This window comes from Neomonachus schauinslandi, chromosome 9, assembly GCF_002201575.2.
Source record: "Neomonachus schauinslandi chromosome 9, ASM220157v2, whole genome shotgun sequence".
In the NCBI taxonomy this organism is placed as follows: Eukaryota; Metazoa; Chordata; class Mammalia; order Carnivora; family Phocidae; genus Neomonachus; species Neomonachus schauinslandi.
In genome coordinates, this window is record NC_058411.1 from 48092822 (window position 1) to 48120749 (window position 27928).

The 27928-nt window shown below is 39.2% G+C and overlaps 1 protein-coding gene and 1 non-coding gene across 4 annotated transcripts; both read left to right on the top strand.

Moving 5' to 3' along the window:
- The first annotated feature begins 1212 nt into the window (after positions 1-1212).
- POLE2 (DNA polymerase epsilon 2, accessory subunit) lies at positions 1213-27834 on the top strand. Of its 3 annotated transcripts, none has more exons than XM_021701389.2 (19): positions 1213-1298; positions 4201-4301; positions 5666-5741; positions 8048-8125; positions 8260-8353; positions 12217-12291; positions 14150-14233; positions 14844-14900; positions 15788-15836; positions 16468-16540; positions 17295-17467; positions 18353-18442; positions 18618-18672; positions 19456-19515; positions 19602-19679; positions 21377-21485; positions 22528-22704; positions 23907-23974; positions 27659-27834. In XM_021701389.2, the coding sequence occupies exons 1-19, from the start codon at positions 1231-1233 to the stop codon at positions 27675-27677; spliced, it is 1584 nt and encodes a 527-aa protein (XP_021557064.1). In that variant the 5' UTR covers positions 1213-1230; the 3' UTR covers positions 27678-27834. The 3 variants fall into 3 exon arrangements, with proteins under 3 accessions (XP_021557064.1, XP_021557065.1, XP_044773821.1); XM_021701390.2 differs by having other exon boundaries at positions 19459-19515; XM_044917886.1 differs by lacking the exon at positions 8048-8125.
- Positions 24495-24659, top strand: LOC123325942. Its single transcript, XR_006540775.1, has one exon. It is a non-coding gene; the product is annotated as a U1 spliceosomal RNA (small nuclear RNA).
- Positions 27835-27928: the final 94 nt, after the last annotated feature.

Genomic DNA, 27928 nt, shown 5'->3' on the forward strand with positions numbered 1-27928 from the left:
ATAAATAAAAAAAAAATCTTAAAAAAAAAAAAAAAAAGAAAGTCTTACTAGGAAGAAAGTCTCACTTCCATCCTTATCCCATCCTGTCTTTTACAGTGAGCCATTTTTGGGGCTCTTGGGTGGCTCTGTTGGTTAAGCCTCCGACTCTTGATCTCAGGGTCCTGAGTTCAAGCCCTGCATTGGGCTCCATGCTGGGCATGGAGTTTACTTTAAAAAAAAAAAAAAAAAAGATAAAATTAACCATTTTTTTAGTGTCTAGTGTAACATTCAGGTTTTTAAAAACACAAAATCAAGGAAATACATATACATGTATGTATTGTATTCTTATTTCCTCTCCTTTACCATATTTCAAAAAGTTAATCATGTATGCTGGAAGTCACTGTATATCAGTACTTAGAAATCGTCCTCATGTTTTATAAGGCTGCGTGTTCACTTATAAGCACTCGATGGTTTTGTTCAACTCATTGGAGCGTTTTTAAAGTGTGGCAGATTAACAGTGCACTTGCTGGAATCAGACTAAGTTCACATCACTTACCGAATGTTTCATCTTGAGGGAAGCATCTACCGTCTTTGCGTTGTTTTCTCACCTGTAAAATGAGGGTGTTGAAAAAATAGCACACGACCCCTTCAGTTTTATGAGCAATACAACAGTTAATACATTTCAAGCGCTTATGACTTTACGTGGAACAAAGGAAGCCCTCAACTTAAATACAAATCAGGGTGGGTGGGAATGGTGGTGATTTGCAGCAACTTCGAGTGAATGTCGGGGAAAACCTTGTGGCGACACAGAATATTTCCAGAGCCTGTGTGAAGTAGAGAACAGGAGTACATAGGGGCCCCCGGACCCAGGATGAGCCGGACGGGAGTCCCGGAAGATGACAGCAAGGAGGGCAGCGAGGTGACGGTAGGTCAATGATGAGCTTGGGATAGGGAAACACATTCCCAACCAGACACCAGGAAAGGACGCTTTAGCCCTTCAGTCTTCGGGCAACAAGACTGCCGTGTCGTTTCCTCCTTTAGCCTACAGGATCGCGGGCTACAGCCCGCCAGGCACCCGGGGCCGCGAGCTCTAGTCTGGGGAGCTGGGATGGAGGCGGAGCTTGAGCGTCCCCAGCCTGGGCTGGGTTAGGGGCCAGGCGAGCCGGGGCTGGGACCCGGAGGGCGGGGGGGGCGGGGGCGGGGCAAACCCGGGAAGGGGCGGGGTCGCTGCCGTGGCGCCAAAAGGCGAACATGGCGCCGGAGCGGCTACGAAGCCGGGCGGTCTCTGCCTTTAAGCTGCGCGGCTTGCTGCTCCGGGGGTGAGTCTTCCCGGGGCAGTTAACGGGACGGGAAAGCCAGGGCCAGGCGACCGCGCCGGGCAGCCGTGCGCGCCGCGCGCCCGTCGGCGGCTGGGCCTTAAATCACAGAGACCCTTAAAAAACTTGAAGAAGTGAAATTGATGTGGCAGGGTCTAAAGGCTGCGATTCCTTCTTAGGTTTCCCCGACGTTCGCGCGGAGTCGAGACGTTTCTCCCAGGTGGGATGTGGCTGTCCTTCGGCATGTGCCCCATTGAGCCGGAGAGGCGGCCGTTTATTGGCGCTGTGACTTGGGCACTTCTCAGCTCCCCTCCCCCAAGTCTGTGCCTTAGCAAAATGGAAATAATAGCAGAGCGACTTCACGTAGTTTGTGAATCATCAGTTGAGCGACCTGGGAAAGCCCATATGCGAGTCAGTAGTTGTCACCTTATTTTGTGAAAACTATGAGCCCTCCCCTTTCTCAATTTTGGGTTAGGTATTATTCCTGAGTGAGAATTCCCAGAGAGTTAAAACGTGGGTAAGTTTGAAGCACGATCCTAGATCTCCCTCCTACCCCCTTAAGCATTCCCTTTAGAACTTATCTGATAGGTTTCCTGGCCATAATCATGTTTTCTTGTACTTACAGAATGCACTTTTCTAATATTTTTCTCACTAAGTCTGTTTTGTTTTTTAGAATACAGTATTTTTTTTTTTTTGGATACATATTTAAATACTTGCTGGATGGAATATACTTTTTTGGTACCAGGTTATGATTGCACTCGCTGTGTGTGGAGAGTTTTTGTTTGTTTTTGAAATAATGAGTTTTATGAGCCTTTTAACTTTGCTTTTGGCTTAGTGGTGAACAAGGGCAAGAGTGGATATGCTCTGGGAGAAAATAACGAATTTTGTTCGATTGATCCCTGACATTTTACAAACATGAGCAGTTGATCAATTAACTTTTCTTTCTTTTCACTTAGAATTTGACCTAATATTCAGCTGTCATTCATTAATTAATTTAGTCAGAAATATGCTGAAATCCTGTCTACACAGATCTGAGCCAGATCACTATAGCTTTTACAGGCTTTGGTCTATCCTAAGATCACTGTGCTGGGGCAAGGAGTGCAAGAGAGAATAAGACACTGTGGAACTTGGGGGACAGATAGCGTATTAGTTACTTATTGCCATGTAACAAATTACCCCAAAACTTAGAGGTTGAAAACAGCACACACTTATTATCTCATGTTTTCTGTGGGCCAGGAATTCAGATAGGCTTAGCTGGGTTCTCTTATTTCAGGGTCTCTCATAAAGCTGCAGTCAAGATAGGGTCATCTCAAATGTCAGTTGGACAGGATTTGCTTCCAAGCTCATTCAGTGGTTGGCAGGATTCAGTTCCGCCAGGACTCTTGGACTTGGGGCCTCAGTCCTTGCTGGCTGTTGGCTGGAGGCCACCCTCAGTTCCTTGCCATGTGGTCCTCTCCAACATGGCAGCTTCCTTCATCAAAGCCAGCAAAAGAAAGAGTAAGACAGAAGTCACAGTCTTTTGTAACCTAATCAAGGAAGTGACATCTTGTTTTAAAAATTTTACTTTTAAAAATACAATACAAGAAAATGCTCCATTACTTTTACTATAGCCTATTGTTAGAAGCAAATTACTAGGTCCAGCCCATACTCAAGGCGAAGGGCTGCACATGGATGTTAGTACCAGGAGGCATGGGTTATTACGGGTTGTTTTAGAAGTCTGTCTACCATGGATATTAAGTAGTTCACAGTTATTTAGTTTCACTTGTGAAAAGGATCCCAAGAAAGAAGTGCTCTGATAATGTATAACAAGGTAACTACTCTAGAGTTAAAGAAGGACTTCATTAAAGAAGTGGTTTGAACTGTGTTCAAGGATGACCGGGACTTGAGTAGGTGAAGAAAAGAGTGGGGAGAAATGACCATATAGAGGCCCTGAGGCAGGAGAGCACTGGAGGAGCCTAAGGAGATTTGGCAGGGGCCAGATCCTGTATCCTAAGAACTTTCCCACCATTCACCCAAAATGTGTGTGATTTTTAGGGACTTCTTACTCATCAAATATCTATGGACCACCTTCAGAATGTTTGGCACTCTGCCAGAGGATGGCACGGTTCTAGTTTTTAATTAGCATCATGATAAATTGGAGAGTCATGATACCCACACATAAAACAATCACTGAGCAACCCAAGTTAAGAACAATTAGTATGATGACTCTAACAATAACATTGACATTAAGTGTGAAGTTGTATTCTACAAACAGAATGGCATGCAGTTAGCTAATTGTTTAGACATTCTTCATTCTGAGCCCAATTGGTATTTAAATCAGGGATTCGTATGGATTTTTTTTTTTTTTTTTTAAGTTCAGCCTTATTGAGTTCTTTTGGAGCAGGGAGATTCTTGTGATTTCAATGAGTGTTGCTTCTATGACTATATTCATATGTCATAGTTTTTTCTAGTCTAATTTTCTAATTTTAAAATTGAAAACAGTGATGAATTTACTGGAATTTAAGCAGATGCATTAGCAAATCAATAAATATATACTTAAGTGTCTGTTATGTTCAGGACATTGAAGCAAATGAAACCCTGACTTAAATGTAAGGTGATAACTGGTACAAAGCTATTGTGATGTGTCAGATCTGAGGTGTATAGGAATTTTAATAATTCAGAAGGGAGGGGAGGTTGCAGCAGGTAGGGCTGGTCTAGGAAGGCTTCCTAAAAAAAGATGTGATTTGGGGCTTTAAGAATGGTTATGTTGCAGGGGAGAAAAGGAAGAATTTGTTCAGAAAGGACAGGAGAGGTGAGCACTGCTTGCAGCGAAGAGTGAATAGATTTTAATTTCAATGCCACATTGATGAGTGTTTGTCAGTTTTGGGCATAAAACTTTGAGCCTCATCTTTTCTTTCTGTCCCAGTGAAGCCATTAAGTACCTCACAGAAGCTCTTGAATCTATCAGTGAAGTAGAGCTTGAAGATGCACTGGAGAAGATCATCGATGCAGTTGAAAAGCAACCGTGTAAGTAATATTTTCTGATAGCTCTCACATTGTTAATATAGTTCTACATTCTCGATTAGATTTATAGATTTAAGTGGAAGTTGAGGATTCCATATTAAGATATTCCAGTGATATGAGACATACCCATGGTAGCACTTCTTCCCAAGGGGTAACCTCTGGTTCCGTTGCAACTTCAGGACGTTCCCCAGAGACCCTTACAGTTCTTTCCCCTCACAGAGCTCTCACTGCTAGCTGTCCTGCACTTGACTTCTGATTCTGATCTGGTCCCTACGGTCACTCTTGTCTCTCTGCATGCCTACTACTTTGTCTTACTGAGGTTCAGTACTCCTAAAAGTTTTTTGGGGAAAAAAGAATAAGTGAGCAGGGCTAATTCTTCCTTCTGGCTTCAGCCTTTCTCGAGGGATCTTTCTGTTAAATACTTAACCTTTTACCACAAGCCTGGGCCTACAAAGGAGAAATGCTTTTCTTCTAGGTACAGACGTCCAGTGTTTCTAGAACACTGAGGGACAGAAGCAGGTATGGCTTGCTCTCAGGTGTTGTATCGATGCTAGTTTCTTCAATTTTGTAGGAGGACATACGTTCCATGATACAGGAGAAATTACCATTATGTCTCATTTTCAATTCTAAAGGCGGAATTTTAAATATACCTTTGCTTTTAAAAACTGCTTTATAGTTGAAAATTTAGAAAATTATTAATTGTGAAAAAGTAGTATATATTCCTTTAAGATGGCGCATAGTATTTTGCCTGAGAACATAACAAAGTGTTCAAGGGTACCCACTCTGGAATCAGGTGTGGGTTTGTGTTGCCATATATACTTTCTAGCTGGGCAATTTATTCAGTCTCTCAAAGTTGCACTTCCTCCCCCTTTTACATATTAGCATATGAACAACAATCTATCTATAAGGACAGCTAATCTAATGGCATAATGCTTGTGAAGTATTGAGCATAGTGTCACACATTTAGTGAGGGCTTAATAAGTGGTAGCTATTATATCTGCTACTATCATGCCTATGGAAATGTAGCATTGGTGATAGAAAGTTCTACTAATGTAACCTTCTTGGACCTAGGAGTTTACAGAAGTGTTTGTATAACTGAATTTATATTATTAGACAGTATTTAGAAAAGTAAGTCATTTGGCTATGTATTAAGATATTATAAGCGTATTTGAGTGTAGGAGATGAAGGTTTTTTGAGATATGGCTTGTGTTATTGTTCTGACCTAACCCTTTTTTTTGTCCTGAAAACTATGTAATGAGAATCTCAGTGTTAGTCTTTGCAGATTATTTTTAGGAAAAAAGCTATCTGTGGAAATAAGTAATTTTTATGCCTGTTTCTAAGATTGAACTTCAAAATTCTCTTTTCAGTGTCATCAAACATGATCGAACGGTCTGTGGTGGAAGCGGCGGTCCAGGAATGCAGTCAGTCTGTAGACGAAACTATGTATGTGGATAAAATGAACTTTTCCCCCTGCTGGCGATATGAAGTGTTTATTTTATTTATTTTTTTAAAAGATTTTATTTATTTATTTGACAGAGAGACACAGCGAGAGAGGGAACACAAGCAGGGGGAGTGGGAGAAGGAGAAGCAGGCTTCCCGCAGAGCAGGGAGCCCGATGCGGGGCTCGATCCCAGGACCCCGGGATCATGACCTGAGCCGAAGGCAGACGCTCAACGACTGAGCCACCCAGGCGCCCCTCTTAGTGTTTCTTCTTAAGTGATAGCTTGCATTATAAACCTCATTAAGTGACTCATCTTTACTACTTTTTCCTGGGGATTTGAGGTTACAGTGTTGTTTATACCATTACTAACTTTTGCCACTACCCATCGGATCTGACTTTATATTCTGTATGCTGCCAACAAATTGAATTGAATATTCAGAAGTATACTTTTGCTTTTGCTCTTAGGAAAGTGCAGCGTCCAGAGAAATTCAGCGACTTACGATGGGTCACATGGTAAATGGCAGGGAGGGTATAACCTTAGTTTTATGATTCTTTCTGCTAACTCATGTTATGAGAGCTTAGGAATTTATATGGCAATAATTTTTCTGGGTTTTATTTCTAAGTGTCCCTCTTTCTTTCCTCTTTTGAATATGATACTTCTTTCCAAATTCACAGGATTTAACTGGGAGGAGAACAACTGGGAAAATGGATAGAGAGTATTAACTTTAATAGTTTTTTTTTTTTTTTAAGATTTTTTATTTATTTATCTGACAGAGAGAGACACAGCGAGAGAGAGAACGCAAGCAGGGGGAGTGGGAGAGGGAGAAGCAGGCTCTCCACTGAGCAGGGAGCCCGATGCAGGGCTCGATCCCAGAACCCTGGGATCATGACCTGAGCCGAAGGCAGACGCTTAACGACTGAGCCACCCAGGCGCCCTAACTTTAATAGTTTTTTCCTCTTTGGGGCAATGGGGATCATTGGCAGGAGTCATTACCGTAAGAAAACAGAGAAATTGAGGAATTTTATTTATTTATTTATTTATTTATTTATTTAAAATATTTTATTTATTTGACAGAAAGAGAGAGAGAGAGAGTACAAGCAGGGGGAGCGGCAGGCAGAGGGGGAGGGCGAAGCAGACTCCTCTCTGAGCAGGGAGCCTGATGCAGGGCTCAATCCCAGGACCCTGGGATCATGACCTGAGCTGAAGGCAGCCACTTAGACTGAGCCACCACCCAGATGCCCCAAGAAATTGAGGAATTTTAATTTTCACCTTGCAAACTCATTACTTAAGATACTAGGGTACAATGACATACTCCTAAAGCCATCAATAGAAATTCAAAATGACTGTATCGAAGGGGAAGGATTGTAATCATAAAGTAAGCATTAAAGTTAACTCTTGTTTCTTTCTAGCTCTTTATATGCCACAGTTAGCCAATGCAGAGGTCCAGTGGGACTGAATGGTAAACAGTCTTTGCAACTTCAGTTGTCAGAAAATTATTATATTATAGCATAAGAGAGGCTTTCATTTTTATAGATGAAGAAGTGGCATGAGAAGTCAAATAACCTGTCAAGATTGACCCGTAAAAAATGGTGGAACAGTACCTGGAATCTAGGTTTTCTTCAAGTCCATAGGTTCTCTGCTACTCTATACTAGGTGTTACCACCAGGGTAGCAAGAATGTTTTTGACCATATTCAGTCTGGGAGATAAACAGATAAAATTTTAGGGAAGATTTTTTAGGTTGGAATATTTATGCAGTAGTGCTGTTTTAAAACTTCGTTCAAACACGGTTATGTTATTAACAGTGTCTAAAAGTAAGTTATTTTGTTGAATTTCTGTAACACTATAAGCGTCAAGGATGTGGCCAGTATTTTGGGGGTTCTTTTTCTATTTTATACCTGGTTTCTGGGACACTTTTGCGTAGTATTTTGGATTAAAAAATTGTTGGAAGTGAATTGTATTCTTTAATAATATTATAGCTCATAATAGTAGTACCCATGGAGAGAGATTTCTTTCAAGATATAACTATTTTATACATACATGTTCTTTTTCAACAGATGACATTCTTAATTAGAAGTTAACTTGATGATGATGACGATGATGATTATTTTTGCTTGAGAGTGTTGGCAATGCTTTCTTGTCTCTAAGAGGAAGATTTTGCCCCCATATTCTGACACTCTAAGAAATTATGTATATGACCTGTGGAAAGTACATTCGTATACCATAAGATTATAATAAAGTTTTTATGCTCACCTAAAATTCTTATATTTTAGTAAATCAGGTCTGTGTTTTTGTGGGCTGTTTTTCAGAGAACATATTTTCAATATCATAGGAGCATTTGATATTCCACGCTTTGTGTACAGTTCAGAAAGAAAAAAATTTCTTCCGTAAGTATACCATCTATTGATTTTAAGCTCATTTCAGATGTACATTTCTTTCAGAAGGCATATAGTCCATGATTCATTTTTGGCCTACCTTTGTGTATTGTGATAGGTATAAATAGGCATTTCTTTCTTTCTAGTCTATTAATGACCAACCACCCTGCACCAAATTTATTTGGAACAGCAAGAGATAAAGCAGAGCTGTTTCGTGAACGATATACCATTTTGCATCAGGTAAGCTGAGGGGGGAGATGAGACTCTATAAGCTTAGGTAAGACTTAGTGTTAATTAAAGGATGGAATTTTGTAGTCCAATGTTTGTCATTCAGTAGACTCTTATTGGGCTTTCTATGTTTGAAACCATATGGGGGATACAGAAATAAAAACAATTGTTTTTGTGATGATAAAAATAGCAGCTAACATTTATTACCTACTTTTAATATGCCGAGCACTGTGTTTAGCATGTTATGGACATACTTACCTCATTTAATCATCACAACGTCAGTGTATGTATAAATGCTACTATCCTCATTTTTTCCATTATTTTTAAAAAATATTATTTATTTATTTGACAGAGAGTGAGCACAAGGGGGCGGGGGGTGGGTGGGGGTGGGCAGAGGTAGAGGGAGAAGCAGGGCTGATCTGGATCATGACCTGAGCCAAAGGCAGACACTTAGCTACTGAGCCACCGAGGTGCCCCACTATTATCCTTATTTTACAGATGAGGAACTGAGACCTAGATAAGTTTAGGAACTTGACCAAAGATCACATATAGTCAGTATAGACAGGATTTGAATCCAGTGTGTCTGACTCTGGAGCCCAACCTTTGCCTACTACACTATACTAGCTTCTAGCAGCTTACAGTCTGTGAAGTTAAAGACACAAATAAATATAAAGTAGAATTTTATATGTGCTGTAAAAGAGATACAAACAGAATGTATTCATTGGAAAAAGAAGGGAAGCCTTTGGGGAAATGATGGCATTTGACATGGGCCTTGCCTGCTTTGATCTCGTGGTGGATCATGAAATGGTGAAAAGGTGGTGGTAACAGTGTGAACAAAGACACAGCAAAGGGAAATAGTGGACTCTGCAGGAAATGATGAGCAGTTGGTCCATTTTGTGTTTGGAGGAAGGCTCATGAAGAAGAGTAGTATAGGATAGGTTTGGAAAGGCAAGTGGGAGCCAGACTGTGGGAACGCCTTGGATGCTGCTCTCGGCAGTTGGGATCTGGTTTCTTGGTACAAGGAGCCTTGGAATATCAGAGAGAGACCCAATCACAGCTGGGTTTTGTGAGCACTTCTCTCCCAGAAGATTTTGAGATGAATTAAGAATGTGAGAGAAGACTTAGGGGAGTCTGTGGTATTAGTCCTGCCAGAAATGACAGCTGGGGTGGGGGGGGGCGGGAAGTGGCAAGGGTTGTAGACAGGGGGACCCCACCGGAGCAGTGGAAGCCATCATTCATGGTGACTGAGTGGATGTGAAGGAGAAGGGAGAGAGCAAAACTCAGAGATGATTAAGGTTGTGAGTCCGAGAGAGTAGGACAGTAGAATAATACATTAACAAATAAGAAAAAGGGAATGTTGGGTGCCTGGGTGGCTCAGTCATTAAGCGTCTGCCTTCGGCTCAGGTCATGATCCCAGGGTCCCGGGATCGAGTCCCACATCGGGCTCCCTGCTCGGCAGGAAGCCTGCTTCTCCCTCTCCCACTCCCCCTGCTTGTGTTCCTGCTCTCGCTATCTCTCTGTCAAATAAATAAATAAAATCTTTAAAAAAAAAAAAAGAAAAGAAAAGAAAAAGGGAATGTTGGGGAAGATGATGCAGATGACGCAGGTTCTGTTTTAAACATTTGAGTTAAGGTTGCCAGTGGGATGTCAGGTGAAAAGTATACCTGGAGCTGAAGAAAGAGATCTGGGCAGAGAGAGATGTAGGGGCCATCTGCCCAGAGGAGTAGATAGAGCTGCAGGGATGGATGAGGCCCTCTGGGAAAGAGAGGCAGCTGTGGGGAGGCGGCGGCAGAAGGGAAGAGGAGAGAATTAAGGGGGCCAGGCCAGGATGGTGTTAGATGGCAGAACTATAAGAAGGTTTCAAGAAGAGGATGGGTAGCAGGAGGAAGCCTGAAAAAGGATGAAGAGGGTGAGCACTGGGGATGCCTATTCTCTCCTGCTTCCATCACCTACATAATGTTGCCAGATCAGTCTTCCTGATGTAGAGCTCTGGTATTGTGATTTTGCACAAAAGTCTTTCAAGAAGGAGGCTTACTGCCTATTGAATTAAATACAGATTATACTTAGTGTTTAAGATCTTCTGCTGCATCTTTTTGGCCAGATCTCTACTTCTCCTCTAAAAGTTCCTCTGTGCTGGAACCAAAAATGAAATACAGAATTATTGTTCATTTCTTCTCCTTCTTCTGTAACTTTGCTTATACTATTCACTCTCTGGCCTGATCTTCCCTCTTTTCTCTGCTGCTGAAACATTCCTAATTCTGGAAAGGCCTTCTTAAATTCCTCCTCTTTTCTAAACCTCTTCTTGATCGGTTGGATGCAATCTCTTCCTGCTTTAAACCACTATGTCAGTATGTCTCCTACAGCATTTACTAGAGTTAGCCCTGCCTTGCGTTTGGGGTGTTTATCCCTGTTATCAGACACTCCTTGTTTATTTTCTCTGCCACATTTGGCACAGTGCTTTCCATAGAGAAGATGCTCAAGTAAATACCGCATTTCTTTTTTGTTTCTGTGCTCTATCACGACCCTGAGATCATGACCTGAGCTGAAATCAAGAGTCAGACGCTTAACCGACTGAGCCACCCAGGCACCCCTTAAAAATTACATTCTAAAGCCTATTATATTATTTTGGGTGTGTCACTTAACCCTTCTGAGCCTCATTTATTCTTATCTGTGAAATAAAAGGCTTGGATTTTAGTCCATTCACATTATTTATTGCAATTATCTCCCTGAGAGCAAATCTGATCGTATTATTATCCTACTTCAATATCTTTGTTTTCCATTGTCTATAAGATACACTTCCTGGCTTGGCATACAGTCTGTATTGTCAGGGCTCTTTTACTGGAGATTACAGAAACTCAGACCGACTAAAACAGAAAGAAGCATTTATTGGCTTTAGAGGTCCATCAGTTTCAAGCACAGCTGGATCCAGGATCTCACACGTCATGAAGCATCTACCTCTTTCCATCATCCAGCAATTTTTAAAAAATTGATTTTACTTTCAAACAAGTTCTCCCTATGAGATGACAGAGGCCCCTGTAGCCCCAGCAGCACTTGGAAAGGGAGCTCTTCTCTTCTCGTAGTTCTAGCAACAGTCTCCTAGCGGCTCTTAGCTTGAGGCACTTGCTCAACCCTGAACCATTCACTGGCTAAGGGGTGGAGGACTTTGATTGACTAGGCCTTAGTGGCCTGTTTACAGAAGGGGGAAGGGACACCAGCCCTGGCTAAACTCAATGGACCACAGTGGGGCGGCGGGAATGGTTCCCCAAACAGAGGCTCCAGCTCATCTCTTACCTTGTCTGACACTCCACTTTGTGCACCTCGCAAGCCAACTGTACTAAACTTTTTATCACTGCCCAAATACTCTTTCTTGAGTTACAAGAAAGGGAACAAAGAGTATAGGAGTATAAAATCCCTTCCTCTGCCTGAAATGTCTTGTCTCTTTGGTTTCTTACTAGCAAAGTCTTATTTATCATTTAGGGTCTCGTTAAATGCCCCCTTCTGCCTGGGGTCCTTTGTTGTATGGTGGCCCTTGACTTTTCTCTCTCACAGACTCCTGTGCTCTGAGGCTGACACTTGGTTCGTTGTCTTCATATCCTCAGCTGAGAGTGCACTGCTGTCAGCTACACAATAGAGCTTTTTCTTTTAAAAAAAAATTATTTTAAATACTTTTTTTATTTTCAAAATTGCATTGCTAAGTATTTGTATATTAAAATATGGGGGCTTTCAAATTTGTTGAGACTAGGGGGTAGTAACATTAGGTTAAGGACAGTGTTTTGTCAGAGTACTACTTTAATGAATTTTCAAATTTTATTTTAATGAATTTTAGTTTAAAATGTCTGATTCAGTAATTCATGTGAATCTTTCTTTTTTTATAGAGGACCCACAGACATGAATTATTTACTCCTCCAGTGATAGGTTCTCACCCTGATGAAACCGGAAGCAAATTCCAGGTTAGAACATTACCCTAGTTGTTTAGGGGGTGTAAGTATACAAGTTAAATATTTATTGCTTAATTTTAATTTATTAAAATTTAAATGTAAATGAATCACTGGTAACTGTTTAACCAACTAACTGACCTGGGCAGGCTCACTGTTAATCAAGTCCATGCCCTGGGTCCTGGGTCCTGCAAATCTCTAATAGAAGCTACCACTTCCTTCTTTGGGATAGGCCCTGAGACTGTGGTAGCCCCCAGATGGTCTCTGGCCACCAACACAGATCCCTAGTCCTCCTGGTCTATTTGCTGGATATGACATTGGCTTTCTGATCAACTATCAACATTACCCTTCCTCCCCTCACTCAAACTCCAAAATCCTGGTCTTGTTCCAGCCCATCCCTCTAGTGACCACCACACACTTACTCAGCTAAAACGTGCTCTATCCGTTGAAGTGAAAAGTTTACTTAAGGCAGTAAGGAAACAACATTTATAGGATAAATGAGATAGCCAGACAGGCCACAGGGGTGTTGGGGCCTGAGGAAGAGGTGAGAGGGAGAATTTTTTCTGTCACATGCGCTCCTCCCACTTTTATACTCCTATACTCTTTGTTCCCTTTCGTTCCAGCAACACAGTCACTGTCAGGGTTGTGGGGTCGAGCCCCCTATCGGGCTCTGTGCTTAGCTCAGCACGGAGTCTGCTGGGACTCTCTCCCTCTCTCTCTGCCCCTCCCTACCCCCCCATCAAATAAATAAATAAATCTTAAAAAAAAAAAAAAGAAAAGAAAAGCATCAGAAAGTTTTTTTTTTCTTTAGAGAGGGAGGGAGAGGGTGTGGGGGGAGGGGCAGAGGGAGAAGGAGAGAGAATTTTAAGCAGGCTCCTCACCCAGCATGGCTCTCACAACCCTGAGATCATGATCTGAGCTGAAATCAAGGGTCAGATATTTCACCAACTGAGCCACCCAGGCGCCCCAGAAAAGATTTTTAAAAATAGTGTCCCAATCATTACCACCTTTAACTTAATGAAAAAATATAATGGTCAGATTGAGAATGTAAATAATAATGACAACCTTCCAAAATACTAATATAACTTTTTAAATAGCCCACTAATTTGCAAGAGGTACTGACCAAATAAATAAAATTTATATTCTTTTCTATATTTTAAAGGTAAATGCACTTATCATTATTCAGAATATAGTAGTCCCTCTCTGTCCTTGGGGAATATGTTCCAAGACCCCCAGTGAATGCCTCAAGCCACAGATAGCACCAAAACCTGTATATACCATGTTTTTTCCTACACATACATACCTGTGATAAAGCTTAACTTATAAATTAGGGACAGTAAGAGATTCACAACAATAATTTATACTCAAATAGAACAATTATAACAATATACTGTAATAATTATGTGAATGTGGTCTCTCTCTCAAAATTTCTGAGAGTATTGTAACTCACCTCCTTCTTGTGATGATGTGAGATGATAAAATGCCTACATGTTGAGATGAAGTGAGATGAATGATGTAAACATTATGACATAACTTTAGACTACTACTGACCTTCTGACAGTTCATCAGAAAGAGGACCATCTGCTTCTGGGCCATGGTTGACAGAGGGTAACTGAAATCACGAAAAGTGAAACTGTGGATAAGGGGGAACCTGCTGTAAAATGGTATGAGACTTGAGTCATTGCTAAGAGCCTGAGTTGGTATTTTAGCTTTTTATAGGATAAATTCTATTTTCTGAGTTTTATTTGATTTTCTGCTGTACAGTGGTGTAAATACTGAAATGTGTACTCAAAATTTACCTATTTATAAAAATATTAGTTTCTTCAAAAAACTTATTTTCAGTCTTTAAGAATTTATTTTGTCTTATTTTAAGCTTAAAACAATAGAAACCCTCTTGGGCAGTACAACCAAAATTGGAGATGTGATTGTTCTTGGAATGATAACCCAATTAAAAGAGGTGAGTTAAACTTAATAAGCATCAGACTGTTGTTTTCAGCCTTGGGACTGGTGAAATGTCAGTTACTATAGCATTCCTGGGGAGTGTACAAGGCCGTGTTCTTCATGGAAGGCTCCTGCCTCAGTTAGCAAGTAGCCTTTGCCCTCGCGTCCTGTTTCTTAACGAGACATCAGGAAGGAGAGTCTTATACAGGCCACTGATTTGCGTGGTCTGAAAGTAGTCCCCAGTGACTTCTGGTTGAACCAAGAGGACCGAGTTTCTGAACAAGCAAGGCTGCAGACCACATCCTGCTCCCTGGGAGAGGGACACTGTTGACTCTGTCAGGTGGAGGTACCTGGTGAGGCCCGCAGGGCAGTCCGCCAGTGTCCTGCTTGCTCTCTCTGGATTTGCAGCCGTCGTTCTCCGTGTACCCTTGAGGAGGCTCAGTCTCAGTCAAGTGATGAATCTGAGGCGACCAGACTAGCAAAGGGAAACGCCTAGATGAGGAATTGCTCATTTTTAAAAAAGCTACGTACTTTACTGTTTTCTGTTGTCAATGTTGTATTTTAATTATTTTCACCTAGTATTCATTTTTACATAAATACAGACATATTTCTTTTAACTTTTTTAGGGAAAATTTTTTCTGGAAGATCCTACAGGAACAGTACAACTGGATCTTAGTAAAGCTATATCCTTCTTATATATTTATTTATGGTTTTCTTTATTGAGATTTTTTTTTAAAGATTTTATTTATTTATTTATTTATTTATTTATTTATTTATGTATTTATTTATTTAAGGGAGAGAAACAGCATGAGCGGGGAAAGGGTCAGAGGCAGAAGCAGGCTCCCCGGGAGCCTGATGTGGGACTCAATCCCAGGACTCCGGGATCATGACCTGAGCCAAAGGCAGTGGCTTAACCAACTAAGCCACCCAGGCGCCCTCTTTATTGAGATTAATGATAGTAGTTTTTTTTATTTTTTAAAGATATTTATTTGAGAGAGAGAGATCATGAGCAGGAAGGAAGGGCAGAGGGAGAGGGAGAAGCAGACTCCTCGCTGAGTAGGAAGCCCAGTGTGGGACCTGATCCCAGGACCCTGGGATCATGACCTGAGCCGAAAGCAGACACTTAACCGACTGAGCCACCCAGGTGCCCCTTTATTTTTATTTTTTTAAATCTATGTTACATGAGTTGGAGATACTGATTCCATATCATTCTCAAGTTAGCCTATTTGGGTTCTCACTGTAACTTTCATATGGCGATGATATAGCAATCCAGACCTAATCCTAGCCAGAGACAAAAAAAACTTTAATTCTCCCTTATTTGGAGAATCCAAACAAATCACTGAGGAAGTTTAGAACATGTTAAGAATGATCCATACTGTCACTTTTACCAAACTACATCTTAGAATCAGACATGGGACATTTAAACCTAAAATTTTTAAAGCTGTCATCTATTCACAGTTTCAAGTGTGAAGCCTTTGCATTTATTATTTAGAAGGCCTTTGGGCCCAGAATGTGTATTGACTTTATCATCACCTCAAGCACAGAAATATTTTCCTCAACTGTTGTGTACCAGTTCCACAGTGGCTTATACACAGAGTCATGCTTTGTCTTAGCAGAAGGTAAGTCAGTATACTTTTTTCCTGTCCTCCTCATCATACTACAATAAAAGCATTTCTACCTAGGTTAAAATATATTAACATAATTTGGGAGAACATTGCTTATAAGAGCATACTTTTGACAACATAACTCTCAGACTGGTAAATGGGCCTGAGGTTTCTTTTTGGGGTGATAAAAATATTCTGAAATCAGTGGTGATGGTTGTACAACTTGTGAATATACTAAAAAAACCACTGAATTGTATACTTTAAAGGGTAAAGTGTAATGACATGTGAATTACATCTTAATAAAGTTGGAAAAAAAAACCCAGATTTTACGTAGGGTCATAAAATGAAGCATTTCCTAATCTTTATACCTTATCTCTCTGTACTCTAACATGTATTGTGAAATTAAGAAGTGGCAAGTTTTACTTCTGAACCTATTTCTATTTCATGACCTTTTTTTTATATAGAACTGAGACTGTCTTTGGCTCTGAAGCTGTTATGTAGCTTGGGGGGACTGGCAACTTCTGTAGTTAGTTGACAGAGGGTGAGACAAAAGTTTAGCATTACTGCTTTGTGTTCCAGTTTCTTTCTTCCAAATGAGAAGGAGAATTGGACAAATGAAGGTGATTTGTTACTTATCTTTTTTCAGGTTGGTTTGAAGATCAGGTGTTTCATGTCAATGCCTTCGGATTTCCACCCACGGAACCCTCTAGTACTACGAGGTATAAGATGCTGGACTGCAGCTCTATGGGAATTTTGTAATATTGGCAGTAGTGAATGTAAGATAGGGTATCGTATCTCAGTTATTATAAGGCCTCAGGCTTTGTGTCAGATGCAAAAAGTAATAGACAGTGAGAGTCAGAAGACTGGGCTGTGTATGTAACTGAAAACTAGCACATTGATTCCTGACAACTTTCAGTCTCATCTCCATACCTTGGCTTTTTATGGGAAAGATTTCTAGTCTTCCTGTCTCACTTATCTGTAAGGTTGATTAGAAGTTCAACTGAAATAAGAGATAGGAAAACACTTAGAGGAATATAACTTTCATGTTAACATAAAGCCTTATTTTGTTTTCTACAAGTAGGCTCCCTGCCTGCTTATGATTTATTTTAATATTTGCTCTAGTCAGTTTTAAAAGACTCAGATACAACCTATTAAGTATTTATTTACTGTTTTTGTATTTCTTATTTTAGGACATTTAAATGTTTGCTTTTCAAGTGCTACAAATAGTATATTTTCATGGTACTATGTACACAGAGGGGAAAATAACCTCATTAGAGAGAAAGAAGCTAAATTTGTAAGATTATTAGAGAAACATCTCCAAAAGGGGGACCCTGGCTGGCTCGGTCAGTGGAGCATGCAACTCTCGATCTCTAGAGATTACTTAAACATAAAATCTTAAAAAAGAATGAAAGAAAGAAAAACCTCTCCAACAGAATATAGGGTAGAAGCTAATATTGTGTCATCATTACCTAGGGCATACTATGGAAATATTAATTTTTTTGGAGGGCCTTCTAATACGTCTGTGAAGACTTCTGCAAAACTAAAACAACTAGAAGAAGAGAATAAAGATGCCATGTTTGTGTTTATATCTGATGTTTGGTTAGACCAAGGAGAAGTGTTGGGCAAACTTCACACCATGTTTTCTGGTGGGTGCCATTCTTTTCTACTCTTTTGAACTCAGTACAAGGGGTCATATCTTAAAACTAAATTGTTAAAAAATGTATCTTTCTGAGTAGTCTATTTTCTTGTAAATGTTGATTCAGCAGTGAGGTATTTTAAATGAAACCATCTTAAACACTGAAATTTTTACATTTGAAAAATTACTCTGTGTGTTTGTGGGTGTATTCATGAGAAATAAGAATTAGTCCTAAGTATAGTATAAGAATGGATAAGAGCTTGGGCTTTGGAGTCTGACAGGAGTGGGTTTAAATTGCAGCCTTAGACCTTGGGCAGGTTACTTAATCTCTCTCTTAGCTTATAGGGATGTTGTGAAAATCAAGCCATTGCAGGTCCTGGCATATAGTAAGTGCTCAATAAATGGGCAGCATTGCTACTATTATTTAAAAATAATAGTTATTAAAATAAGTTATTATTAAACTAGTACGTTTTTATTATTAAAAATTCATGGTTAGGGGCACCTGGGTGGCTCATTTGGTTCAGCGTCTGCTTTCGGCTCAGGTCATGATCGTGGAGTCCCAGGATCGAGCCCTGCGTGGGTCTCCCTGCTCAGTGGGGAGTCTGCTTCTCCCTCTCTTGCTGTGCCCCCCACCCCAGCTCTTGTTCTCTCTCTCTCTCACTCACTCTCTTTCTCTCTAAAATAAATAAATAAAATCTTTAAAAAAAAATTCATGGTTCGTTTCAGTTGGTGGAGCATGAAACTCTTGATCTCAGGGTCATGAGTTCAAGCCCCATGTTGGACCTAGAGCTTACTTAAAAAACAAAACAAAACAAAAAACCCCTTTAACTATGAGGGGTTTTAATCTGATTTCTAGACTCAAAAACTGATATTCATTTTATTCTCTTATTTTTAGGTTATTCACCAGCACCTCCAACCTGCTTTATTCTGTGTGGTAATTTTTCATCTGCACCATATGGAAAAAATCAAGTTCAAGCTTTGAAAGGTATTGAAGATCTACTGAATAAGTATTTCTACATTTATATAAACTAAACTGATAAGAAGTGATCTATAATATTTTAATTTCATTTAAAAGCTGTAGGATTGTATCTAATCAAATATAATTTGATATTTGTGTGTATTATATTCAAATTAAATTTAATATCCCTTTAAAATTTTAGATTCCTTAAAAACTTTGGCAGACATAATATGTGAATATCCAAATATCCACCAGAGGTAATGATTTCTACGGCTATATTTTTAAAAGTTTTTTTTTTTTTTTTTAAGATTTTATTTATTTGACAGAGACACAGTGAGAGAGGGAACACAAGCAGGGGGAGTGGGAGAGGGAGAAGCAGGCTTCCCGCCGAGTAGGGAGCCCGATGCGGGGCTCGATCCCAGGACCCTGGGATCATGACCTGAGCCGAAGGCAGACGCTTAACGACTGAGCCACCAGGCGCCCCTTAAAAGTTTTTTTTTTAAAAAACAAAAAATGAATTCTGTTTGATATCCATGATTATTAAGAAAAAATGAAAGAAAAATTTGAGAAAATTAGTATGCTAAGAGATAAAATTATCCTCATATCATGATAATGTATGTTACACTGTACTAGAGATTTATAGTGAAAAATATTAAAAGGAAGAGTGATACTTTCAACTATATTTTGAATTTCTTGGTGACATTAAATATCTAGAGCCGCACTCTTTAGTATGATAGTCACTGGCCGCATGTGTCTCTTTAAATTCAAATTATTTAAAGTTAAGTATAATTTACAATTCACTCACACTAGCCATAGTTCAAGCACTCAGTACTTGGATGGTGCATATACAGGCATCTCCATCACTACAGAAAGGTCTGCTGAACACTGTTAGTCTGGAGACTTTTTTATTAAAATGCATGAAATTTAAAAAATATTAAAAATTCATTACTGAATTAAAGGCAGTAACTTGTTTTTAGACTATTGGATAGTGTTGCAATAATTGTTTTTTTTTTAATGAATTATGTTAAATTTTGCTCTAGTAGTCGTTTTGTGTTTGTACCTGGTCCAGAGGATCCGGGATTTGGTTCCATCTTACCAAGGTAAGTTTTGTTTAGATTTTTCTAACAATAAAAAAAATTTGTACCATTCAAAGATATATTCTTTACCACATAAATTGTTTTTATAGGCCACCACTTGCTGAAAGCATCACTAATGAATTCAGACAAAGAGTGCCATTTTCAGTTTTTACTACTAATCCTTGCAGGTAAATATTACCATTTTGTGTTACACTTTTTTTCCTTTCATTTTAAAATTAACTTGATTCTTAAACTGTGTCTCCGAACTTTGAGTACTGTGAGATAGAGAAAATTTCTCTTTATTTTAGGTTTCTCCAAACTTTTTTTAAAAAATATTTTATTTATTTATTTGACAGAGAGACAGTGAGATAGAGAACACAAGCAGGGGGAGTGGGAGAGGGAGAAGCAGGTTCCCCGCCGAGCAGGGAGCCCGATGTAGGGCTCAATCCCAGGACCCTGGGATCATGACCTGAGCCAAAGGCAGATGCTTAACTGACTGAGCCACCCAGGCATCCCGGTTTCTCAAAATTTAAAAATATTTTAACATGATTTAATTGACTAATAATGAATTTAGAAGCTGAAAAACAGATGGAGATTTAAAAACTGATATACTCATTACACATCCTTTAAGAAAAGTTACAATGGGTAAGTGAAAAGATTATGCATTTACTGCATGTGCCGCTCACTGTAATCATAGGCTGTTACCCCCAGTCCTTGGTTCTCCTCTCTTTTCTGCCTGCATTCACTCCTTTGGTGACCCTATCCACTCCCAAGGCTTTCAGTACCATCTACCTATAGCCCTGTCAGCTCCCGACCCGTTCTGTACCCTTCTTTATCAGAGTTCGTGGTACCTTTATCCTTCCAGTCACTCAGGCCAAAGACTTTTGGGTTTCTCTCACGTGTAGTTTTTCAGGAAGTCCTTCAAAAATTTGAAGGAAGTCTTCAAAATATATGCAGAATCTGGCTGCCTCTCACCACCTCTGCCTCTATGACCCTCTACCATCTTCTCTTGCCTGGATTCCTGTGGTAGCCTCCTAGTTGGTCTCAAGCTTCTCCCTTCTATATCCTCCTTCTATAGTCTGTTCTTAACGATGTGTCAGAGTGATCCTTTGATACACAGGCATATCACATCCTCCTTACTGATCCTGAAAGATGGGACCCCCTTGTGCCATTCAGTAACAGCCCGCATCCTGGCAGTGGTAGTCAGGGCCCTGCATGATCTAGCCTCCTGTGCCCTCTCCGAGTTCCTCCCTCCCTCATTTATTCCAGTCGCTACAGCCTCCTTTCTGTTCCTCAAACATGCCCGACATGCTCCATCTCGGGGCTCTGCTGTACCCGCTCCCTCTGTCTGCACGGTGTTCTTCCTTCACCTATCTGCTTGACTAAGTCTCTCGCTTCCTTCAAATCTGTGCTCAAATCAGACTCCATTATCAGCCCTGCCTGTTTTGATCATCCCACTTAATAGTCCAGCCTTCTGGCCCTTTTCTCCTCACAGATGATCGATCCCTAATAGCCTGTTTTTCTTTTTCTTTTTCTGTTTTCTTTTTCCCATACAGTTACATACATACATCTCCCAATATCCTTATATAATTATCATGTTTATTGTTTATTTTCTCAGACTGTCCTGCCTCCATTAGAATATAAACTGCATGAGGACTGCGATCTTTTTGTTTTGTTCATTCATCCCTAGAATTGTGCCAGACACATATGAAGAGCTCAATAAATTACTGTTGAATGAGTGGATTAATAGATAGATTCTAGCTGAATTTTTGCTGTGGTAAACAATGGGAAGGGGGAATGGCTTTTATCATAAAACATTTTGCCTTTTAAACTATCTCCTATTTTTTCCTGAGGAAGTCAAATTCAACAACTATTTTCATTTCAGAATTCAATATTGTACACAAGAAATTATTGTCTTTCGTGAAGACTTAGTGAATAAAATGTGCAGAAACTGTGTCCGTTTTCCTAGTAGCAATTTGGATATTCCTAATCATGTAAGTTAAGAGTCGTCTTTATTAAACTGTCTTAAGTATTGCATTATATAAAATTTTTTTAAGCCACTTAATAATTTGCCCTTTTATGTTTATTTATGGTTCAAAATGAACATACTTTTGTTAGTAAGTTAATTTTTGTTACTAAGTCAGTGTTTCTCAACTTTCTCACTGAAGTATCCCCTAATGGGCAGAGGAAAACCTTAGAACAAACAGGAAATTTCTTTGAAGCTTCCTATTTTGCTTTTAAAACTCATAAATCTTACATTGTACTTCAAAATATATGTATATTTGTCTTAAAAAAAATGCTTATGTTCCTCACATCCATTATATGGTATGTCCCCTTCCCGGAGGATGTGTAGTGTTTTATCTTGTAACTTCAAGTTTCCCTGACATAAACTTGTCAGTCCCCGGTTACATGTAACCCTTGTACCACTTTGGGAAATGTGGAAGTAGATCATACAGAGCATGTTTAGTATTTATTTTATAACATTAAAGTTTATGTAGGCTGCATATCTATTCTTGGCATTACTTAAGCTGTGGAATTATTTTTAGATGAACATAATTAGTAACTGAGTTTATTATACAGCTGTAATTGTTCCAATATGACTATTTGGGGGAGTAGCTTTTATGATACATGGTATTAAATGAAAACTTACAGATTTTTCCTAAAATACAGGATAGTTAATTTCATTTCATTTTTTAAAAAAGATTTTATTTATTTGAGAGACAGAGAGAGTGGTGGGGTGAGGGAGAGGGAGAAGCAGACTCCACACTGAGCAGGGAGTCTCACCTGGTCCTTGATCCCAGGACCCTGAGATCATGGCCTGAGCTGAACGCAGACACTTAATGGACTGAGCCACCTGGGCACCCCTAGTATCATTTTGTATCAGTATTTCCTAAAGCTCTGTGATTCAAAGTCCTCCTAAGTGTTTCTCAAATTTTGCAAGTCATTTTGGTAATTGATATTTAATTTAAAATGATTTGTTATCAGTTTTAACTTTTACAAATGAACTGACATTTGTTTTATATCATTCTTTTATAGTTTGTGAAGACTATCTTATCCCAAGGACACCTGACTCCTCTACCCCTTTATGTCTGCCCAGTGTACTGGGCGTATGACTATGCTTTAAGAGTGTACCCTGTGCCTGATCTCCTTGTCATCGCAGACAAATACGATCCTTTCACTCTGACCAATACAGAATGCCTCTGCATAAACCCTGTAAGAATATAGTTAATGTTATATAGTCCTAGTTTGTCAGGATTAGAGTGTTTTTTCTTTAAATTGAAAAAATATATATTTAGTAAAATTGTATAAAAATGTACTATAAGTGAAACATTGAATTAATTTGGTATACACAGAAAGTTCTTCAATGTTCAGGAAAGCATGTGACTATAAAGTAATGTGACTTAAAAAAAAATACACCAAAGCTTATAAATCCAAATGAGTATTTTCCCCTTCAAAGTAACTGCCTTGGGATTCCTTTCTGGGAATTGCTTTCAGAGCCTATATCTCAGTCTCTTTAAATATATTAATGTCCTTTGTGGATGATTTTGATTTTTAGAAATTTGTGCAAGTCCCAGAAATGCGTAAGCCTGATGAATATGGAAATTCTTACTGGGATACAATTTCTACAGAAGTATGATTGCCTTTTCAAATTTTGGCAATGATTACTGTATAAATATTGTTGATGTGAAACAGTATCTTCACTAGTGATTTTTAATCTGTTTCCTTGATTCTTGTGAATTTTAGACTGTAATACTTTTTTTTTGCTTCATCTAGGTCATTTCTAGAAACATCATGACTGTTGGTTACTGCTTTCCTCAAACACTCATTTATTTTGTCCAACTTCCTCCAAGACAGGGTTTCTCAACCATGGAACTATTGACATTTTGAACTAAATAATTTTTTGTTGTGGAGCACTGGCCTGTCCATTGTAGGGCGCTTTGCAGCATCCTTGGCCCCTCATCCCTAGATGCCAATGGCAGCCCCAAGTTGTAACAATCAAAAATGTCTTAGGATATTTGCCAGATGTCCCCTGGGGTACATTTTCAGTGGTTGGGAACTGCTCTAAAGATGAGCACAGTCAATGGATTTGGTTTCATGGTTTGAAATTTATGGCCTGATTTTCATAGAATCTTTATTCACTTTCCACTGTTCTTTCACAATAAGGCTATTTATTTAAATTTAACTCTTTGGGTGTTCTCATAGTTATTGCTTTATTTGATAGCACCTTATATCTGAATTTTTCCACTTTCTCTTCCTGTAGGCCAGTAAACCACCACCTCCTACACCATCATTATATACTTTTTTACTTTATTTATAACTTTACTTTTAAGTCATGACCAAGGAATTTAATCTTAAAAATAGGAATTCTTTTACAAAGTTGAGTATTCACTTACTGGCATTTTTTTTCTCCAAAGGGCTCTTTTCCAAGAAGTGGATTTTCATTCAAAGTTTTTTATCCATCCAACAAGATAGTAGAAGATAGGTAAGTGTACCCCCAGAAACCGCAAGTAGGTGCTGTCTTTTGGCGTCGTATTGCTGAAAATCAGATTTCCTATAGGTGTGTTGAGGTTTTAAAAAATGTCTGTAGTGGTCCTTTGGAAATGTTTCAGGCTGAACTTCTGGTCATACTGTGGGACACAGAATTGTATGTACTTGATAAAAGAGATTAAGAACTGTCTTCTGAGGGATATGTCAGACCAGCCAGGGAGGTGGGCTAGTTCTTTTACAGGCTGATTCTTCATGATGTTTATTATTCTGAGAGGTCAGCCCCACCCTCCACGTGGTTGATTCTCAAAATCTAGGTAATCTGCCTTAAATTGACATTAAGGAAGTATGTGGGGGGAACCCGGGGTGTTAGTGTGGTGATGGTGAGGGGTTGGGGTTGGGGGGTTGTCTTGGGAATAAAGAATAATCCACCCGGGGGGCGGGTAGTGGTTTTCATAGGGTCATCTATAGACTACCCTCATCAGAACCCTCTGTGATCCTTTTTAAAAATGTTGTTCTCACTTAACCCTGGCAGGGGAGATACCATGATCATGAAAGTGGTTTTCCCAGGGCGAGGCTTATCTGTTGCACTCCCTATGTGCTGACCCCTGCGATTTCCCCAAAGTGGGAAATCTAGATGCATAATTTATGGTAGTGGGGGACTGTGTTTGTGCTCTCTCCTGGGGGAGGGGTGTTAAGTTCCAGGATCCCACTCCAGACTTACCAAATGACTCTCTAGTTGTAGGGCCCAGGAATAAGCATTATTGACACTATTTCTCTTGGATTCAGGCATCCTAACATGCGATTTCTCAGTTAATCATATTTTGAAAAAGCTCCCCACCTTAGATAAGAACAAGTGACCAAATAATTGCCTTGCAGGTTCTTGTCAGAGAACGTAATCTTGAACACACAGCCCAGTTGTCTTTATTTTTTGGTAATTAACGTATTTATTTAAATAAAAATGAACACAAGTACATGATAAAAATTTCAAACAGTGCTTAAAGTATAAAATTGTAAAGGAAAAAATACATCTACTTCCTAACCTTGAAACCACGATTAAGTTTCTTGTATATTTTAATGATTTATTTATCTGAGAGATGCGCATGCACCTGAGTATGGTGGGGAAGGGCAGGAGAGAGAGAAAATCCTCAAGCACACTCCTGGCTGAGTGCAGAGCTTGACTCAGGGCTCAATCCCAGGACCCTGAGATCATGACCTGAGCAGGTATCAAGAGCCAGACACTTAACCAACTGAGTCACCCAGGTGCTCCTCTTATATATTTCTTGAAAAAACAATTATGCATTGTTCTTGCTGCTCAGTACTCATGGAAGATGTAAGTCCATTCACTTTATGAGATATTGTAAGTTTTCCTCTTTTACTCATTTGACATATATTTGATTCTTACTGTATTCCACACACTGCTTGGTTTTTGGAATGAATATAACCAGACAGATACAGTCATTAAGGTCACAGATACGCTATTCTATAAGCCCCAAAAGTGTTTGACTTTACCTAGCCCATGTTGAATCCTGAAAAACCAAAATTGATTTGGAATGCCCTTAGGTAAGAGCAAGCACTTGCCTCCAGAGTCTTGGCTGCCTGTTGTCACCTGGATGCCCCTGAGGGCGTTTGATTTTGTGACCCCAAGATTTTACTGAGGGCTGTCTGCCTGGAGCATATTTTGTCCACCTTTAGAATGACTTTTACTGAACTGCAATTTGATGTGAAACTTACTCTGCTATTAAAACCAATACTGGGAACTTTCAGCAGGGCTCAGGATAAGAGGATTCTGTGTCTATCCCAAGCAACTGTTTATGTTTATCTTAGGGGAGACTGTGAATCTTCTAATAAACTCCCTTTGCTTTAGCTGTTAGGAAGCACAACCAAATGTGTAGCCTACTCCTCTACCTGTGGAGTAATTACTAGCGTAAATGTTGGGTGCAGCCCTGACTTCATCTTTTTTTTTTTTTTCTGAACTGTATTTTCCCATTACTTGAATTTCCTCATTTACTTTTATCTTTTTATTATATCTGTCTCTGCAAACCATTTCATACTCTTTTTTAAAAAATGAGCTGGGATATAAATAAGTAAACCACAACAGGAAATTAATTGATTAATTAGGATAGTGCAAGACACTTCAGTTACATTTCTGGTTAATGTTCCCTGGCTGCCATGCAGAATTGTTTTGTGTTCTAAGCACTTTTTACAGAACTCTGTGATACTTTCTACGTATTGTATTAGAAGTCACATATGTACCTGTCTTCCTTAAAAGCTTCTAATATGGCCCTTGACTTGAGTTGATGCTCACCATTCATGGAGTTGAAATAGCTGGTTCCTTTATCTTCTTTTTTTTTTTTTTTTAAGATTTTATTTATTTATTTGACAGAGGCACAGCGAGAGAGAGAACACAAGCAGGGGGAGTGGGAGAGGGAGAAGCAGGCTTCCCACCAAGCAGGGAGCCTGATGTGGGACTCGATCCCAGGACCCTGAGATCATGACCTGAGCCAAAGGCAGATGCTTAATGACTGAGCCACCCAGGCGCCCCTCCTTTATCTTCTTTATAGACTCAGATACTGAAAAGCCTTGACATGATTTCCAAACTATAGTTTTTTAGTGCTTGATCAAACAGGTTGATGTATGTCTATTTTTGAGACAATAGAAAAAAATTTCAAGATATAGTGGAATCATTTGGTCTTCCTGCTACTTAGTTTCTCCAAAGAAGAAATCTTTTGGTACATTATTTGTGAAATCATATTATAGCGTTAATCACAGAAATGTAGTTAAAGTAGGTAAGGTTAACCCTATTTCAGCAAGGACTCTCATACATTGTTTATTTAAAACATAGTATTGGTGATGTAGTGGAGAAATACCCATTTTCACATATAGTTGGTCGGAATAAAAAGTGGTAAAAACCCTTATGGAGGGCAATTTGACAGGATTTCTTAAGACCTAGACTGTATATACCAGCATGTACATTTCTCGGAATTTATCCTACAGGTATACTTGGGCTTATGCTTAAAAGTAGATACAGGTGTTTTTATTGTAGTTTTTATAATAGCAAAACAAACAGTTTAAATGGTTACCCATATGGAGGCGCCTGGGTGGCGCAGTGGGCTGAGCATCTGACTCTTGGTTTTGGCTCAGGTCGTGATCTCAGGGTCATGAGATCGAGCCCCGTGTCAGGCTCAGCGTAGAGTCTGCTTGGGACTCTCTCTCCTTCCCCTGCTGCCCCTTGGCCAGACTCTCTCTAACATAAATAAATCTTTTTAAAAAAATAAATAAATGGGTCCCCACTTAAATGTGTCTACTTCTTCAGAACTTTTCGAATGTATTTAAATTTCAAAGCCTTAAAGGAAGGGATTAGTTTTAAAAGTTATAGGTAAATATATTACTGATTGAAAAAAGGTATAGAAGTGTTCATTGTATTCTACCACTTATGTATATGTTTTTAAAGCATACACCCCCCCCATAGATGCTTATATATGATTAGACTATCTTTATAAGGATAAGTAATTGCTTCCAGGAACAGAAATAGAGTGTGAGACTGACTTATTTTTCACTCTGTCCCCTTTTGAATTTGGAACAATGTGCATGTAATGACCTATTTTTAAAATTAAGTACTTAGAAATGTACAATAACTTAGGTTTCCAACATGTTTAATTTTATGAATTTCTATTTTCAGCAAACTTCAAGGTTTTTGAGATTCTTAAAGAACATCTGAAGAAAAAATTCATCAGTTTCTGCTTAATTTTATATTTATGTGATTTTGATAAGTTCCAGTAAAATTATGATAAACTCTAGAATGTTCTTAAATTTGTATTTTATGAAATTTTGGTATTAAGTTATAATAAACATGGTACACTCTACAAAGGTTTATAGCAAAAGTATTTTCTGTATAGTCTTAATATGAAAATATGCATGAAGATACAATCCGATTATACATTTATGCTTA